At 48.1% G+C, this 18,317-nt stretch overlaps 1 protein-coding gene across 1 annotated transcript; it reads right to left on the bottom strand.

Annotated features, from left to right (window-relative positions):
• Positions 1 to 1,295: 1,295 nt before the first annotated feature.
• LOC115312058 (membrane metallo-endopeptidase-like 1) lies at positions 1,296 to 18,313 on the bottom strand. The gene is made up of 6 exons (XM_042286060.1): positions 18,008 to 18,313; positions 12,944 to 13,067; positions 11,291 to 12,179; positions 8,835 to 9,157; positions 6,535 to 6,890; positions 1,296 to 1,790 (listed from the first exon to the last, which is right to left on the bottom strand). The coding sequence occupies exons 1-6, from the start codon at positions 18,128 to 18,130 to the stop codon at positions 1,428 to 1,430; spliced, it is 2,178 nt and encodes a 725-aa protein (XP_042141994.1). The 5' UTR covers positions 18,131 to 18,313; the 3' UTR covers positions 1,296 to 1,427.
• Positions 18,314 to 18,317: the final 4 nt, after the last annotated feature.

Below are 18,317 nucleotides of genomic sequence, written 5' to 3'. Positions count from 1 at the left end.
GCCTCCCCCTTGCTCGCATGCGATGGGCAGCCAATAAACATCCATCTGAGCCTTATCAAAAGTATCCATGCCTCCGTAACATATAAACATGTAACAGGGTACATTAAAAAAATGTTATGTATATAATAACTATGATCAAACGTTTCACGTGAAACGTGCTTTGTCTCGTCAAGGGGAGTGTAGAAATATGTGTGAAGCTGAAAAGTGAAGACGCCGATTAATTTGATGCTGATTGGTTAAGCCAGGGGGTGACGTAACACCTTCTAACTCGACGCTGATTGGCCTGTTTAGGTTTTGGAAGAGCGCGGGGAGTTTAAAACACGGGTCAGCGTCGGTATCTTTATTCCAGGAATTGCTATCGTCGCTAAATTAGCGAATGAAGAGAACCGAGAGCGTAGACGTCAATCCCAGAAGACTCGAGACTGAAACCACACGCTTCGCCTGCGAACAAGAATTGCCAATTTAATTATTATGCATTTTCAAACTCGTATAATATTATTTAGCCTTCATCCTATTGAGTGTAAATATTTGCTAAAAATAATTTTGTCATCTTAAATATTGATAACAAACAGCGTCAACGCTAGACAACTATGTTTTTGTTGTTGTTTTTTTTTCTTAAAAAAACAACGACATCTTAAGAAACGCATAACGTGGCGGGTACCGAACAACTTAATAATTATCGCAGCCAATGACATTGCAGCGTTAGCCGGTGATAACGCCGATCGAACCAATCACAAAGCTAGAAGCGCTAGCGTAACAATTTCTTCGTTTCTTAAAATGTCACCATCCAAAGTGATTTTATTCTCGAGATTTAAACAAAACATTATGGAGTGGCGAGCTGTTTTCAGGAGTGAGACCCGGAAAGTCGATGGAATGCGAAGTCTCTTCTTTATTTGAAACGTGTGCAATTGTACAAAACGAGAAGGGAAAACATCATGCATAGCACACGATCGCAGACTTTATTATCGAACGTAACAGAGACATGTCAACCATTTCGTCGTTTACCCTGAGACTGGGTTTTTTTTTTTTTTTTTTTTTTTTGAAGAGCAGAAGTAACAGAAAAAACAGACAAAACCCCCAGTCTCAGGGTAAACGACGAAATGGTTGACTTCCACCAGCTAGCCTGTACTTTGACTCTTTTCTCAGAAACATGTGTTTGGCTTTTTTTTTTTTTTTTTTAAATAGAATAAAACACAAACCGTTTTTTTCCAAAAACATTTGTTTATATATATTTTCTAACCTTGCGCGCCTTTTCTTTTTTTTTTTTAGAAACAGATATAATTGAAAGAGTTAAATCTGGAAGTATTATATAGCAGCGAGTACGTAATTTACCCCCGGTAAATTACGTACAAAGTCTAACACTACGACATCCGGGAACTCCCGGATCGAGGACGCCACGCAGAGCACTTTCTGGATCGCAGATATGATCAGCTGAGCCAGAAAGAACACCCTGGGCTTTCCCGGCGCATCGGGGACCCGGCGGGGCAACGGAAGGCGTCCGCAAACTGTGGAGCCATGCTCAGGGGAACGTTGCAGCGAGAGGACGCCAGAGAGGCTCGTTCTCCCAGGGACGCTGCCTGGGCGTTCTCGCACATTGAGTAACAGAAAGCTACGTAGAACAGCTGCTCGTCGCCGAGAAACTCGAGTCCCTTGAGCCTCTTGCCTTCCGACATGGACAGGAAGGCCATGTAAGCGGGCGTCAGCGAAGTCCACTGGAGGAAGCCGCCCTCCAAGTCAGCCTCGTCCAACGTCTTTCCCGTCACTTCCCAGTAGGCTTTGTTCAGGCAGTTCTGCGATCGATTGAAGGATTGGCCGATTGATTAATCTCGGTACCCTCAAGCAGCGCTCGCGCTGTTAGTATGCGTCCTACAAAGGACACTCCGCAGAGAACACTGTCTGAGGCAGGGTGTAAGATAGACAGGTGGGAAAACGGCCCATAGAAGCCTACCGCAGCGCCGTGACCGGATTGTGTACTCGTCTGCTTCCGGGTACCCCCGACTTGCGACAGATGGCGCTGCGGCGAGAAGAAAAAAATTGGAATCGAATTTGCGTGGAACTTTATGGGAGAGTGCGCAAAATAAACCGAGAGCACGACAGTCCTTCATTAAAAATCCACGAGAAACCATCTCCGTCAGTTTAGCCGGTCGCCACCGGTCGCCCACCTGGAGTGAGGGTTCGCGGTGCTCCACATAGATGGCGCCACAGAAAAAGAGAAAACCGAGGGGGACACAATGCGGTCACTCATTTGGCTCTCGTTTCCCCACCTGTCTATCTTACACCCTGGTCTGAGGCATGTTCACTTCCTCGTACAATGGTCCTGTCAGGATATGCGGGGAGCAAGTCGTCTGCTACTTGCGCAGGAGTTGCGGCGACGTTGGAACGACGTCGAGTTCTCATTGACTTTGAGTGAAAGGACAGTAGGTGGACCTCAGTACTTGATGCCTCGAGGTCTACCCACTATTTTCGTTTTAATGAGCAAATAAGAAATCGGCATTTCTGACGTCATCGCAACCCCTGTGCTAGTAGCGGACGAACTTGCTAGATGCATGTTTCAACAGACATGCTTCCAAAATGCCCGACTGTGAATTTTTCTTGTGTGTAAAAAACAATGTTGCATTTTTTTTTTTTTTTTTACAGCGGAGTTGTTAAGGGCTAGGTTCTCCAGGATCGGGTCCGTGTATGTCGACACAAACCTACCTGGACAGCTACCGCCATCTATAAGTGACGGCGGCAAGCACGCAACAGGTATGGTTTCCGCCTTCGCTCTTAGATGGCGCCAACCTTTCCAGCTATAATAGCGGAAGGGACGCAGCGAGAAAGTTCTGGAAGTACCTTGGATCGCTGGAGGGAAAGGACCAAGATGTTACCATAATTGACGAGAGCACGGGGAATCCGCCAGAAGACCTTGGAACCCACCTCACCAAGTACCTGACGGAGACGTTTGCTCCTGAGGAGGTTTCCACACCACAAGGCCGACTTGCCCCGGATCAATCGGACTCCAACCAAGAGGGGGACATCGGCCGAGTGATGGTTGTGCGTGCACTGGCACGCTTGAAAGGGGCTACTTCCCAGGAATTGGACGGGGTCCCGGCGAGCGTTCTCAAGTCCTTGGGAAAAGATGCAGTGGAGCAGCTGGCGGATATTTTTGGAGCAATCGTAAGGGGAGAGGAACCTGTGCCCCAAGACTGGAGGGTCGGCCGCGTGGTTCTGATCCCGAAGAGAGGGGGCGACAAACAGTTCCTCAAGGATTATCGGCCCCTGACCGTGACCTCTACGGTATACCGCACCTTCGCCCACATTATCAAGGACCATATGGTAGCATGGGCTGAAGAGAACGAACTGCTCACCGAACTTCAGGGCGGATTTCGGAGGGGTCGAAGGTTGGAAGACAACCTGTTCACCCTCACGCAGTGTATTGAAATTGCCCGAAAACACAAAAGAAGACTGCTGTGCTGCTTTCTAGATGTGGCAAAAGCATATGACAGTGTGCCGCACGCTCAACTCGTGCGACGTTTGGAGGAGCTCCACCTTCCTCATCGGTGGCTATCTGTCATACGGCGCCTATACTCACGCAATACAGTAATGACGCAACTGAAGGGAGTCGACTCAGAGCAAGTCACAGTGACGAGGGGTCTCCGACAGGGGTGCCCACTCTCCCCGCTTCTTTATATCCTGTATATGTCAGGGTTGGAGGAACGCCTGATCCAGTCGGAGGTGGGTTTTTCCCTGACACACATGGAAGGAGGCGCAGAGGTGAGGTGGATGCTGCCGGGCCTCACCTATGCGGACGATATTGTATTGACGGCGGAGACGGTGGAGGACCTGCAGCGTTTAATATGTATATGTGAGACGGAGGCGGCTACGTTGGGCCTTCGTTTCAACGCCAAAAAGTCGGCAGTCCTTCAATTAGCCGGGTCCGATGAGGCTAAATTAAACAGTCTGGTGCTGAACGGCGAGCAAGCACAGGTACAGGAGTCGTACAAATACCTGGGAGTTGTACTGGCCAACAAGCCGGAGTACTTGTCCGATCATTACACCCACCTCCGACAGGCAGCCGTGCGAGGTACGAATGTACTCCGAAAACGTAATCTTTGGAGTTGCAACCGTTTTCTGGTGACTCGCGAACTCTGGAAGGCGGTTGTGGTGCCTGGACTAACCTTCGCCAACACGGTTCTTTGTGTCCCTGGCACAGTGCGGGAAGTAATGGAACGTCGTCAACGAGAGGTCGGGAGGCAGGCTCTGGGCTGTCACGGAATGGTGGCCACCGAAGCGGTCCAGGGAGATCTTGGGTGGTCGTCGTTTGAGGCCAGGGAGGCGACCAGCAAGATAACCTACGACAGTCGTCTCCGTCGCATGGACCGCGGCCGGTGGGCCAAGAGACTCTTCGTCTACACATATCTCACGGGAATGCAGACTGGCTGGAGGAAGCGGCTGTATCAGTTAGAGAAGAAATACGGCTTCTTTTCAACCCCTGTAACTATTACATCAGACAGCAAGTGGGAAATGGAGATTCGAAACAGGGTGAGAGAGGAGGAGGCAGCTCGGTGGGCAGAAACGGCGAAGTCCAAGTCGACGCTATATATGTACAATCGATATAAGCACAACATTTCGGCAGAGACTAGGCTATACGACAACAGCCTGGGTAGCCGGCTCCTCTTTGAATCACGCGCAGGAGGGCTGCGAACGCAGATGTATCGCCGTCGCTTCGACCAGACGGTGGAATCTGCAGCATGCCGTGTGTGTGGTCAGGCGGATGAGACAATTGAACACCTTGTGCTGTCGTGCACCGGTCTGCAACCAGTTCAACCGGCGGAGTGTGGACAGGCAACACGGGAGCTCGCACTGGCAGAGGCACTCGGCTTTGGGTCTGCTTCCAGCTCAGTGGCAGACTCTGCGGGTGGGACTAACGGCAACAACAACACCGACGCTACACCGAGAACCAACGGAGGGTGGCGTGAGCAGGTGGAAGCCACGAAGCGAAGATTAGAGAACTGGTGGATGCTAGTTCACCAACGGGGATAACCGAATTCCCACTGGCTAAGTTCCAAACTCTACGGGACCACCCGATTCAAAAGGGAACAGCCGCAAACCATCATCATCATAATAGAAGAATGGATAGTTGGGCGCGTTGGTGGGAATTCATCGTAGGAAACAGCGCGAAAAACAGACGACGACGAAGAAGCACACAGTGTATCGAGTAAAGGTATGTATGTATGTGTGTTTGTGTGTGTGCGTGTGGGCGCGCGCGTGCGTGTGTGTGTGTGTGTGTGTGTGTGTGTGTGTGTGTTTGTGTGTGTGATGTATATGAGCCGTGTGACTGCAATTCAAGGAGCGTTATAACAAAACAAAAAAACAACGTAAACAAATGTTCTATGATCTGTCCGGTAAATGAACCCTATAATGACTCTCGGGCCGTTTTACACACTGCTGTTCACGGTTTCGCCGCCGCGTATGAACAGCATATTTACGTCCCACCAAATTCAGCGAACTGTGCTCGTGTGATCTGCGACGTTACATGATGCCATGACCATCACGTATCATGTCATAATGTCACGACACTGGTTTTCCGCTATTTAGAAGTGGAACTTTTCTTTTTCGGTGAATTCAGCGGAGAAGCTTTCCCGCTCAGCATATAGTGGGCCACAACGTATGCAAAAGACACGAGGGATCCGCTGCCAAACTATACGGTGCATATATTGGAACGCGTCTTCGACTGGCGTGCTTAGCGTCCGCCTATCCAGCCCCTACAACAAAAGTGGCTCCGAGGTGGCAGCAAATGACGTCGCAGAAGCCGGCATATCCTGCTGCCAGATGTCGCCAAGTCCCGGCAAAACAAAAAAAAAGTATACGAGCGAATTTGAGTGTCGCTGTCCTTGCGGCGTCCCAATCTAACTAGTGGCTGTCGAAGTTTCCGGGGTCTGCGTAAAGCTGAGCGACCTGCGGCAAAATAGGCGTCTGCCTCATCAACCGTCGCTGCTGGGACGGTCGATGGAAAGGTTCGCGGCCGGTGATAACATAACCTGTCTACGTCACCGGGCGAAAATCGAGGCACTGCACTTTTTAGAATGCGGTACACGCTCCAGAGAGACAGGCGTTCCAGACCCCATGGCGAAACCTCGCAGATAACTATATAGTATCGTCGCCTCCTCTATACTCACAAAGCCTGGCAGTTCGACGACGGAGCCATCGTAGAGTGCCCGGTCGCAGATGTGGAGCGCGAGGAGCTGGTAGCACAGAGCATCAAAGAGCCATATATCTCGAGGAACCTAGGGGAACCTGGACGTCAGCGCACAGCTTTTGCAGCGGAGAGGACCCGAAACACACTTGTTCTATTGGGAGAAGTGTGTTTCGGCGTCTCGCCGCCGCGGGGCGCCAGCCACGTGGCTCTCCTCTCATCCGTTGTCTGCCGCTCCACTTTTTTTCCATTTCGGCGGCCCCTTCTCGTGGTGATCTGCCAGGCTTTGTCAGTATAAAGGAGGCTATGCTAGTATATTATCTCCTTAAACACAACATACTTTTTTTTTTTTTACTTACCATTGTGCTGTTCAGCTGCCTGCTCAGATCAGACGATCCTTTCTCCACCTTGGTGGTGTTCTGCTCCCCGAGGAAAGCGAGCCCCAGGAGCGCGGAGGCCACACTCGTGCCCAGGATGCCGAAATTCACCGACTCCGCCCCGCCGCGGCCAAAGAACGGAGGCACCAGCAGCGCTGCCGGCACGCCGAAGGTGTTGTCGTCCACACGCACCATGAGTTTCGTGCCGAGCGGGTACAGCGGTCCCACGTCCACTCTGGACGCGTCCAACTGCTTATCCCTCGCCGCTCTCACCTCGTGCGCCCAGATTTGCAGCGAATCCATGGAGCTCGCGTTGGGCGGCAGCGAACCCAGGTCATCTGGACAGACAGCGACGGTATAGTGGTCGGTACCAAGGTCGTGAGGTAGAGGTGAGACACCAGAGTAGCGCGGTCGCCGCGGCAACTCGTCGACCTTTTCCGCTTACTCTCGGCCCCGACTTCCAAGAAGGCATATCCGGTATGGGCGACAAAAAATATTAAAACGTTTCAACCTGTAAATAGTAAAAAAAATAGAGGGGAGACAAAACGAGGATGGGTGCCAGTTACGCTTATCTCCTAAATACATTCTATTGGCGTGGCGAGGGCAAAACAATGTTTTCGCCCATACTGGAAGGGACGACAATTCAAGATGGCGGCGCCCTCGTGAAAAAGGTCTATACTCATCGTGTAAAAATGGAAGCGAACCAGCTGGGACATGCAGAAAACGGTATGGTCGAAAGCGGAAGAAGCGAGAGAAGAGAAAGATATATAGACAACGTCTGAAACATGGAGATGTAAAATTTCATGAAATTTCGAGGAGCATTAAAAAAACAGTTTTTTATGTTTGTTTGTTTGTTTTGTTTTGTTTTGTTTTGTTTTTTCGGAAAATACGAAAAATTAAAAATTTTGTCAGAAAACACAAAAAATTGAAAAAGTACGATTGCGCACAGAGCTATGGAAAACCCGATGCATTTACTTGGTTAACACTGAAAAGAATTTAATTGTTACATTACTGCACCACAAAAGTCCCAGGCTCCAGCAGAGCGTCCGGTTTCTAAATCTAGGTACGATTTCAAGGTCAAGGAATTGATTTCACGTCAAAGCGTCAAGACCGACGTTTATATCAATCCGTGTCCGATAAGTCCGATTCTTTTCCGCTTGACGCGTCAATGCTTCGCTGTGCAGCGGACGAAGCCTTGCAGATATTCAGGTTAAAGTGCACGTACAGAGCGCGACACTGTTAGCGCGAACAAGCAATTGCCGGTTTTTCCAGTTTTTTTTTTTTTTTTTGAAACCAAGGGATGTCATCCAAGTTACTATTGCTACGCAAAGAGCTCATTTAGTTCTATAATGTAAGCGATAAAATGTCATGCTCGCTAATACTATTTAGAAGAAAAATTAGAAAATGCGCCGATGTCCTGTTCGCTCTAACAGTGTCGCGATGTGCTCACAAGTTTTTGCACGCGATACCCTGCGAGCCTGCTGCGTAGCCTGGTGTGCACATTTCCAAACTCGGACCAGTTTCTGTCACATGCCGCAGAAGAAGGGAGAATCTGCAGTATGCGAGAGGACTCAGGGGTTGGTTGAAGCAGTCCTTGCCACCACGTGGATGGCTCCAAGAGCTTCGGAGTTCGCAGACCACCAAACTCTTTCTTTTGACCAAATTCCCTTGCAGGTTCTGTATATTCTGCGACGTTAGACAAAAAGACAAAAGAAAAAAACAAAACTGTTTTTTTCTTTAAATTTTAATGTTTTTGGGGTTTTTTCAGCCGCTTAATCTCTACTCAGACATGGCAAGTACCTTAATTCATTCGGTACGCTCGCGTACATGTCCACGTATCTAAAATAGGCAGAGGTCTACCGAGACAAATGTAAATCCGACTTTTCATATACTGTCCAGTATCACGAGCGTATTTATAAAAAAAAAATGTAAAAAGAAGTAAAGGACGCAAATTTCTTTTTAAGATTGTAACCTGACAAACACAAAGGGATGCGTGAAAACCTTGGACTTATCATTACAAACAGATAATAAAGATTTCGGTTCTTAAGCTCTACATGAAAGCTTCACCAAACTCTCGAAGTCTAACTATAATCGTTAAGAGCTTAAGAATTACAGGGCGTGGCTTATGACTGTTCTTGCATCATGGTCCCTTTATCAGCGTTCTTATCGCCTCATGACGCCATCTTATTGTGAACGGCTGCTGAGCGATGATGGGTCTCGGCGGGCCCTGCATTTCCTAAAGCTGACAACGACTATGATCAGCGAGGAAAGAAACTGCTTGCCATCCATACGGCCCCGTGGATATCCCATGACGCGCTTAATGTTGTTCATCTTCCGTCCAACGGCCCGCTTCTCGGCGGTGCCCATCCAGTCCGTGGTTCCGATGAGGAACAGCGACGCGTCCACGACGGCTTTGATCAGGTTGGACGCCTGGCGCATGGTGTGGTCTCCAGGTGCCACCAGCGTGAGCAGGTAGTTGGCCGAGGTCGGATGCCTGAGCACCCTCTCCAGATTGTCGAAGCAGTACATGTGGCGGTACTTGCCCTCCACCAGGCTAGGGTCGGCCATCGGTGCCGCCCGCCGCAGCACCGACCAGTCCAGGAACCTGAGTCGGAGAAAGCGTAAGGCTGACCACACTCGAAATCTCTGTTGCGAATACATGGCGAATAAAAGTGCTCCTAGCGAATATATTCGCTGCAACAGCGATACAAAGTCGGTTTCCACGGTCCTGTATTCGCTGCAGACACACAAAAAAAGTAATATAACAACAAATTTTGAGCAACCTAATATACAAAATGGGCAGTGAAAATCGGCGCCTGCACGTAGCAATCAACTTTCTGTCAAAGGAGTATTTCACAGGTCGGTTTTATCTTGTATAATTACAAAGCGTATCTGCCTTACTTAAAAAAAAAAGGGGGCCAAAAACTTGCAATGGTCAACGGCCGACGGTGACGCAGACGACCGAGTCGTGCGCGTGTGGCGCACGGTGTTTGCTGGACTTCAGCGCTCAAAAAAGCCGGTTCTTCTGTTTAAAAGTGCCCACTCCAAGTCGGTTAAACTGGGGGTGATCAAGACCTTACTCATCTAGGCAAAAACTAAATCATGTCCGTATTCAGCAACCGAAAGCATCAACACCCGAACTCAACGGCTTCTGAGCACATGGATATCCAGTGAAACGGATCGAATCTTGTTCTCACCAACTCATCACACCAAGAACTACAAGGAACCCCCCACCTGCATGGCAAAGGATCACCAGCATCCCATACTTTCACAACGCATGCCACCGCATCCGATCAATCGCTGTACCCGCTTTAACACGAAAGTCTTCTGCGTATTCAAACTTGCGAGCCTGTGCAGTATGATTAACTGGAGAAAGTCTAGACCACCCTGCGAGAAAAAAAAAACAAAAAAAACACCTACTTCAGAGAATTTGCTACCGAGAAGATGCGTTCAGTGTCCCTTAAGTGTGGTACTGAATACATTTGGCAAACTCGCCGATGCGTAAATGACCGTCTATGAGAGCGTCAAAATGAGGCAACATCAGAAGCGTATCATCCCACAGATCCCATCGCTGCTCATGCGAAGAAGTCTTTTGGGTGAGCACCGAACTTTGGCAGCACCAAGGTCCTGGGAACGCGTCATCAACGATTCGGACGTGAAATCATTGAACCATTCTTCATCAAAAAGAAAAAACACGACTCCTCTGCATTGTTAGGCCTGACAAGACGTGAAACAGAATTTATTAGGCCAGAACTGGAAAAAAAATTTTAAACATGGGAAATCACGGTACGGTGACTTAGTCCTTATCGGTGCTCCCGATGGTAACCTCCTCTCTCTCAGCCCTCCCCAATTTTTGAAAAACGCGTAAATTTCTCGCGCCCGGAAATAAACATTCGTCGTCGCTAAATGAAAGTTTCTGGTTGTATGTGAAAGTCCTCCGTGTTTTTATTCTTTCTATTTTAAGTATTCACAATCACAACGCGCTCGCCTTGACCAGTGCATTTGACGACGTTTAATGAAGAGCATTATGTTCCCGCCTTCACGTTGAGGACCCGGCCACTTGACACGGGGATTCGCGTCATACGCTTCTAAAACGGGGGCTTTTGAAAGCCGGGCGAAAAAGGCAGAATGTTTAACAATCAGGTGCACCACTCGCAAAAGGCTGCTGGAACTCAAAAATCTTGCATTTTAGTCATTCTTGCTGCTATATGAGCAACTAAACAGCTGTGCAGTGCTGAGGCATGGCGATGAGAGAGCACCCGAAAATGGCGCCTTTCCCTTTCCACCCCGCTCTCAGAGTTAGCGCATGCGCTAAGCGATTTCTGAAAAAAAGTCAATAGCTGGCTGATAGGGGCCACGACAGTCGGAAAATGGCGGCGGCCGGAGAGCTCTTATTGGAAAACTCTATGTCAGGTTCTCCTGGGAATAGGCACGTAAATTTTCCATGTAACATGTTTCCCAACAAAAGTACCTCTTTGACTGTTACAACACATACAATCCTTGTGTAATGCGATTCTTAAAACTCAGATTGTAAATTTCATTAAATTGAGAAAGTAAGCGTGAGAGTAAAGCTAACGTGTGTAAATACCACTGGTGTCAATGATCTTCTGGTTATTATCTCAATGTGTTCCTCGTTAGCCATTCATTATTCTAGTCAGATCCAAACAAGTATCCGAATATCACATAGCCCGATCATAAAAAATCTTGACCTATTAAAAAAGGGTGTCCGTCGACTCACCTGTGTAGTGTTTCGTTTTTGAAACTCTCCAGGAAGCTGCCAAGCGTGGTGAGGAGTTCAGAGGAGTCCGCGCCAATGCAGTCTTCCTCTTCAAACTTTTGCTTAAGGTACTTCCCCAGGTACATGAACACGGTGCTCAACCTAACGTTTCCCGCAAAAATACCTCCGTCGGCAAGTCTGAAGCGTCTTGTGCTAGTCATAGAGACGTCTTCAATCCTCCTCGAAAGCAGAAACTTGTTCACCTCGTCGATCTCCTTGAACGTCTCCGAAGAAAGCGTCTTATTCAGGACGCTCCAGAAGACGTTTCTCATAAAACCCTCGCCTTTCATCAGCCTCTCTAGAGCCATAGTATACATAGTAGGGTTGATGAGATGGAAGACTAGTATCCTCCTTCCGGCGCACGTAATCGTGGTACTCCTCTTGATGTCGAACAATATACTGACTCCAAACAGTGCGTTGATACGGATCATCTTCTCCAGGGGATGTTCTCCGGAATCGGCGTCGTTATCGACCCCGACTTCGCGTAGCATCATTCTCAGTGTTTCCTGGTTCGGGCTCAGCGTCATGCAGCTATCGTAGAGGAACAGTGCCTTGTCGTCTATGGTCTTTGCGGACAGTCGGCGCTGCAAGAGGATGGTTTCCATCAGGGATACGATGCGCTGCTGGTGTTCGGTCTTCACGCTGTATTCGTTCGGGTTGCGTGCCTTCCAGCCGCCGCAGACGTATTGATAGAAGTCGTCACAGGGGTCGGTTTCGTTCAGCAGGGTCAACTGGAAGATGCTCGAGAACTGCTGGCAACTGGCTGACGTGCAAAGAGACGCCGCTTGTTCTACTGGCTTAATGTCTGGGACGTTTTCCCTGCCGGCAGTGGTGGTTTTAGTCTCTCCCCCTGCGAAGGTATCTAGATTACTTTAATCGTCGTAATAACGGATGAATTGTATAATGGTCAATTCACTTCGAGAAACGCCCAAATTACTTCGAGACCGTACTACAACTCTTCAGTTATCATCAGAAACAACGAGTAACTGGTTCAAAAAAATTCCCCTACGCCAGATCCCTGCAGTGATTTCGAAGAGCCAATGAACGAAGTACAGAATGACGAGTAAAAAAAAAGCGTTTTGATTAAATGATAAGGTCAATCCGCACTGGCTAAAACACTACTTCCTTTCACGACCGCGGCCGTGATACTACGATCTGATTGATTCAATCAAACAGCGCCAAAAATACATCATCACGATTCTTCTGGTCTTTGTGTGTTTTCTATCACCGGCTACACCGATCCCCGAAAAAAAAAAAGTGCTGGGTCAGTCAATCACCCTGCGTGATTGGCTCAGCCGAGGGTATAGAAAACGCACAAAGAATCAGATGATGAGCGCGCTCTGACGATGCACTTTTTTGGCACTACTTGAATAACTCCATCGAACGCGTGTGGCGTCTATTGCGATCGGACTTACAGTGAAACGAAATGTCCAGACTGATCCCTGCCAGGTTCAAGTTATGCTCCGTGCCAGAACATACCAGGAGTCAGTTTCGAATGGGTGACTCAATTTGATTTTTTTTTTGTTGTTGTTTTAGTTCCCAGCTTTCGCATTATAAGTATTAATGCATTAGGGCTACACAATATTTTACGATGTACGTCGCCTTGCCGCCTACCTGCAAAGAAATCTTGGCCGTCGTTTTTGTTCGATACCTCGAAAGCGTACCACAGCACAAAGATGACCGTGGCAAAGATCGCCGTGGCGGCAGATGAGAGCAGCATTTTCCACCGTGTTACGACCTGCGACACACGGTAGAACAGGGGCGCTTAGTCGATACCATCTAGAAGACAAATCCCGTGTCAACTTGAGAAGGCCAGCGCCAGGCACAGAGGGGTCACGACTGCTGCGCTGGGGTACGGCTGAGACTCGTTCTCCCCTGATTAAAAACGAATCTTAATGGATCGCGCTGACGCTTGTGTATACAATGCGTGACCCGCGCTGTCCCTCTGTATAGACCAGTATAGACCAACACTTTGTTTACAAACAAGCCCGCGTTCAGGTGTGGTTGCGCACCACGCCTTCGCAGAAACCAGATCCTTGTGAGAGGAAGCGTCCACGCATGCGCAGTGCCGACAGTAGCGCCACCACAGCGCCTGCATGGCGTCGTCAGAGAGTCGAGTTAATAGACGTATTTCGCCAGACAGTTTGGATACGCCACCGCGCTGCAATGCATCGAGGTATCATTACTCTTTCTGCACGTTCCATAACCTCGTTGGAGCTCTACGTCTGCATGCAGAGCACGACATGTCTGGGGGCCGCCTGCCTCCTGTGAATTAAAGTCATGGCGGCTTCACGTATATTCCGAACGCTTGTGCTATCGGTTCATTGGTGTATATAGGTGACGGTAACCACCTGTAGGTGACGCTGAACGTTCCCTATGCCCAGAGCCCTTTATACTGGGAGCGTATGACACTCTTTTGAAGATGCCGACAGTAGAGCAACCAGAGATGGAGGTAGGGCAACCAGGAGGTGGCACTTTGCCTCCGCCATTTTGTGTTATCGAATTTCGAACCCACTCAGGGTTTGAAAGTGTTTATCGGTAATGTAAGTGTTTTTGGCGCTACACACGTAGTCCAAAGCTCGAACGTAATAACGGTTAGTAGTTGAGCTTGTTGGTTTAAACACGAAGAATGGACCGGAGAGGGCAAACGGCAGACTACCGACGATGTTTTTGTGTGAACTTCTTTGCGCGTTTGCTTCTTCATTCAGAATCCAAAGTAAAGCTGGATAAAATTACTGCAAAAATAAATCTATTGCACTAATAAAGAATACTACTGATAATAAACACTTATACAAAATTATACAAAAAGCTTTACACAAAAATAACTAAAATTTGTTGTTTTTAAACTAACCCGCCACAAGCTCGTGCTGTTGTTGTTTGGGGCGTGACATTTTGTAGGTATTGTCTTTTTTTTTTTTTTTTGTGAACGGTGATAGATGAGGTGTTGACGCAACCTTCCGCGTGTTCCTCGATAGCGAGCACCTCGACCATCTAACGTGCATGAGGGTTGTTGTTACTGAGTTACGGGTTTCAGTTGAGCCAGTTGGTGCATGTTACTTGGACTGGGGCCAGCTGAACTTGGAGGAGAGATGAAGCGTGAGAAACAGGGACAGAAAAAGACATAGACACTCCGCTGGACTACCAACTACGGTTTTAATTCTTCTTTTTCTTTTTCTTTCCTCCCGTGATCCTCTGCTGCTTTTGTTTTCGAAATTCTTGCTTTCTTATCTTTTTCTTCTTCTTTTCGTTTTCGTTTCTGGAGCTCAATGTTTAAAGGACATTTGGACGCCTGCGGGGCGGAAAGCACCGCAAAAATTGCTTCTCTTTGGTGCTAAGCTTGATTGATGGCTCGCTGACGCATGTCGCTTGGTTCCCCTCTATGGCCATGGTCTCTATCATTTCCCGAGCATACGTGTTTTTGTTTCTTGCTATGGTGGAAATATTGTTGAGCTCTGCACTGCATCTGCACGAGCGGCAGTGCGCTGGTAGATGGCCTGCCGTTGTTCCTTTAACCGATGCTGCATGCTCTCTCATCCTTTCGTTTACGCATCTGCCCGTCTGGCCGATGTAACATTTTCCACATGATAGGGGAATATGGTAAACGACCCCGGTCTCGCATGGGGCATACTGTGTCTTGTGCGAAACATTGCAGATTTGTTTTTTCTGGTTGGTGTCTTCATTTACTTTTCTGCACATGGAGTATGCTTTGTTTGGGGCAGAGCACACGACCCTTATGTCCTGCCTTGCGGCTATCTTTAGTTTGTGCGTTATTCCATGGACATAAGGTAATACTGCGATTTTCTGTTTTTCCTTTGCCTTCGTAGTTTCTTCTGGATGAGTTGACCTCCGCCTGAGTTTTGTGCAGATGTTCTCGCATACGCATATCAATAGGTCATTTGGATACCCAGATTCACGTAATCGGGAAATTTGTTTTTGAAAACTCGCCTCTATTGCGTGATGACATGATTTGTTCAGAGCCGTTGCAAGGGCGGTGATGGCAACACTTCGCTTGATGGTATTAGAATGTTCAGATGCAAATGGCAAAAACCCTTTGTTCGACCTGGGTTCGTATCTCCAGCATACATGTCCCTCATTAAATTCCAGTTTCAGATCTAAAAACTTGATGCACCTATTTGTTGCTGGCTCGTGTGTGAAGCATAATTTTGGGCAACTTTCCCCGAAGCATCTCAACACCGTGTCTATGCATCCTTTGCTTTGATCTTCTTCCTTTTCTTTGGTGTGAAGAATTAGGAAATCGTCAACATACCTGAAGATGGCAAGGATTCTTTTGTCTTGTAATTTTTCTTGGATGATTCTGTCTCGTGCTGCAAGGAACAAGTCGCACAATAGTGGGGCCACACGAGAGCCAATACACACCCCACTTCTTTGTACGAAGTGTTGTTCTTGGTGTGCAACAACTGTAGCTGTCAGGTACGCGCTGAGCAGCTCTAGGAAGGTGTCCACGTTTATGCCCGCAGCGTTTTGGAAAGATGTACAGCCTTGCTCTTCTATGGTGCGTCTGAGAATCACCATGAGGTCTGCATGCGGTATAGAATAGTACATGTCTTGTATGTCGATTGAAAATCCTGATGTTATTTCGTATCCCTTTTGCTGAAGGTATGAAATCACTTCCTCTGAATTTCGGATCATGTATGGGTCATTGCACTGTATTAACGACATTTGCCTTGATAGGAAGGTTGAAAGATGTGCTTGCCAGGTTCTCCTTTCTGACACAATAGCACGAAACGGCACGCCTTCTTTATGCGTCTTGGCTGAGAAAAAAACTTCTAAAAATCCTTCCTTTGTTCCCTTGATCTTCGTGTGCAGGCTGGTTAGTTGGTTATCTCGCAACAATCTCATGATGACCTGTTTAGCAACCTTGCCTTGTTTTTTATCAACCTGGATAAAGTTCTTGGCCAAAGCTTGAGACGCCTTTCCACCATATGCTCCCGATCCTAAAACCACGAAGCCACCTTCCTTGTCTGAGATGCAAAGTTTCAGGTCCTTCTCTCGTAGCTCTTGAATGGTGGATTGGAAGCTCGTACGTGGAATTTCCTGCTTCCGATGGCTTATCAGGCAATCCACTCCTTCACTGATTACTTGCGAGGCCTTTTCATCATAAGTTTTAGATGCGATGTTTCGCACCATAGCTAGCTTGTCCACTGGCTCAAGCTTAGGAGGTAAGGCATATTTTGGGCCTTTTTCTAACACTTCCCTGGTCTTTTCTGATATGTCGACGTCTCCCATGACTTGGACAGGCCATCCTTTGGTATTGTTTTGGTTGCGTCTTGCCAGATGGTGTTTCAGGATCGGTAGAAACCACTCTTTCCAGATGGTTTCTGTTGAGTGCCTAGTCATTATGAGAAAATTCTTGAAGGCATTGTGGTTTTCACATCGGGATCGCAGGAAGTCTGTAAGCATTCGTTGTTGGCGCCACGTTTCCGACCTGTTTCTCACGCTTCATCTCTCCTCCAAGTTCAGCTGGCCCCAGTCCAAATTTTTGTTACTGGCAGCTCATTGCAGGAAATGCCAGCGCAGTGCAGCCTTTAACGCCACAAACCATGCTTGGCAGGTTTAGCAAATCGATATCTGATGGCTCCGATAACGACACCCCATTACCCGCCGACGCCTTTGCGCGTACATCCTGTATACCGTATCGGGCATCTTTATAGACAGTTTTAGTATAGCGTTGGTGACTCTTACGTACGCAATACGCAGTAGTATCGCGTATGCTAAAAACGACCTGCTCGGACCGATTTTGGATGTGCGTTACGTTGCCGAGAGAACATCTAACGTGATCTTTTTTATTCAAATTGCCAGAGTCGCAGAATTCCGCGTGCTTTTAGCACTACCATGTCCCTCAAAATAAATACTGAAAAAGAAGACGTTTCCAATAATTTTATTTTAAATTAAACTAAGCCGCAGCTGCTTGGTCAAGCGCGCTTTTCTCCGGGGTACGGAGGCTACAGGTACAAGTTAATAGCCAAATTCGATCACGGATTGAGCCTCCGTCAATCGTCTCGTGGAAACGGCACCTTTTATCAATGCTATCGCGGGAAGAAATTTATGACCTGCCAATGTCCAGTGCATAGCGACAACTTCGGTGATTTCTCGAAGAGTCGTTCGTCCGTCGGCGATGAACTGCGCGAAGAGGCTTAGCGTTGACCAGATCGCAGCGTTCACGCACATTGCGAACGCTGAACATATTCACTACGCACTCCTTCAACTGCACGGCGATCTGATTCAACTGCGGTGGGTCCCGCAAAGAATCGCCGAGCTGAACACCACGCAATTCTTCACGTAGCACTGAACTTCGCGGACACCACGTCGCCCTTGCTGCGCCAGTCGAGATGACCGCCGTCTTAAAACTTGTGCTCACGCTTGGCCCGATATCTCTCGAGAGCTTCCCGCAAAGCCCGCTAGCGCGCAACGCGCACGCAATACGCTGGCCGTTCCATTGCGTTCTGCGCATGCGTAATCTCAACCAGGTATCGGAACGATCTACTAAAACACTCTAGTGACAACGAGCGTACGTATCGTTTCCTGGTATACAAGAAATGCGAGTTTGCTCTGAGCATGATCTGTGAACGAGGCAAAATATCTCAAAGATGGGAAGCCCGTTGAAACATCCTGGTTCCACCAGTGTACCCAGGATGAAGCGTGCATCTAGGCGCTCACCTTTTCTCTCCTCGAAGGGTCCAGGTCCTTCCCTGGGGCATTTTGGTAGATTGTCTCTTTCAGTCGTTTGGGAAGTGTGATTCTTTGGCGCACCAAAAGAGACCCTTTCCTAAGAGAATTCATGTTCTTCGTTCCTTGATGATTGCCCGAAATGGAACACACGTAAAACAGCCACCTCGTGACCTCGCGCTTCAGGTGGAGCTTGCAGAGGTGGCGCTTCAGTTCCCGTTATCATTGCCATCATGTTGAAAATATATTTTATTGGACTGCCAGAATCGCGACACCCAAGGCCTTCTTTTTGACCTATTAT

Source organism: Ixodes scapularis, unplaced genomic scaffold (assembly GCF_016920785.2).
Source record: "Ixodes scapularis isolate PalLabHiFi unplaced genomic scaffold, ASM1692078v2 PGA_scaffold6__148_contigs__length_123643588, whole genome shotgun sequence".
NCBI lineage: Eukaryota > Metazoa > Arthropoda > Arachnida > Ixodida > Ixodidae > Ixodes > Ixodes scapularis.
This window is presented reverse-complemented; position numbering and strand designations above follow the sequence as displayed.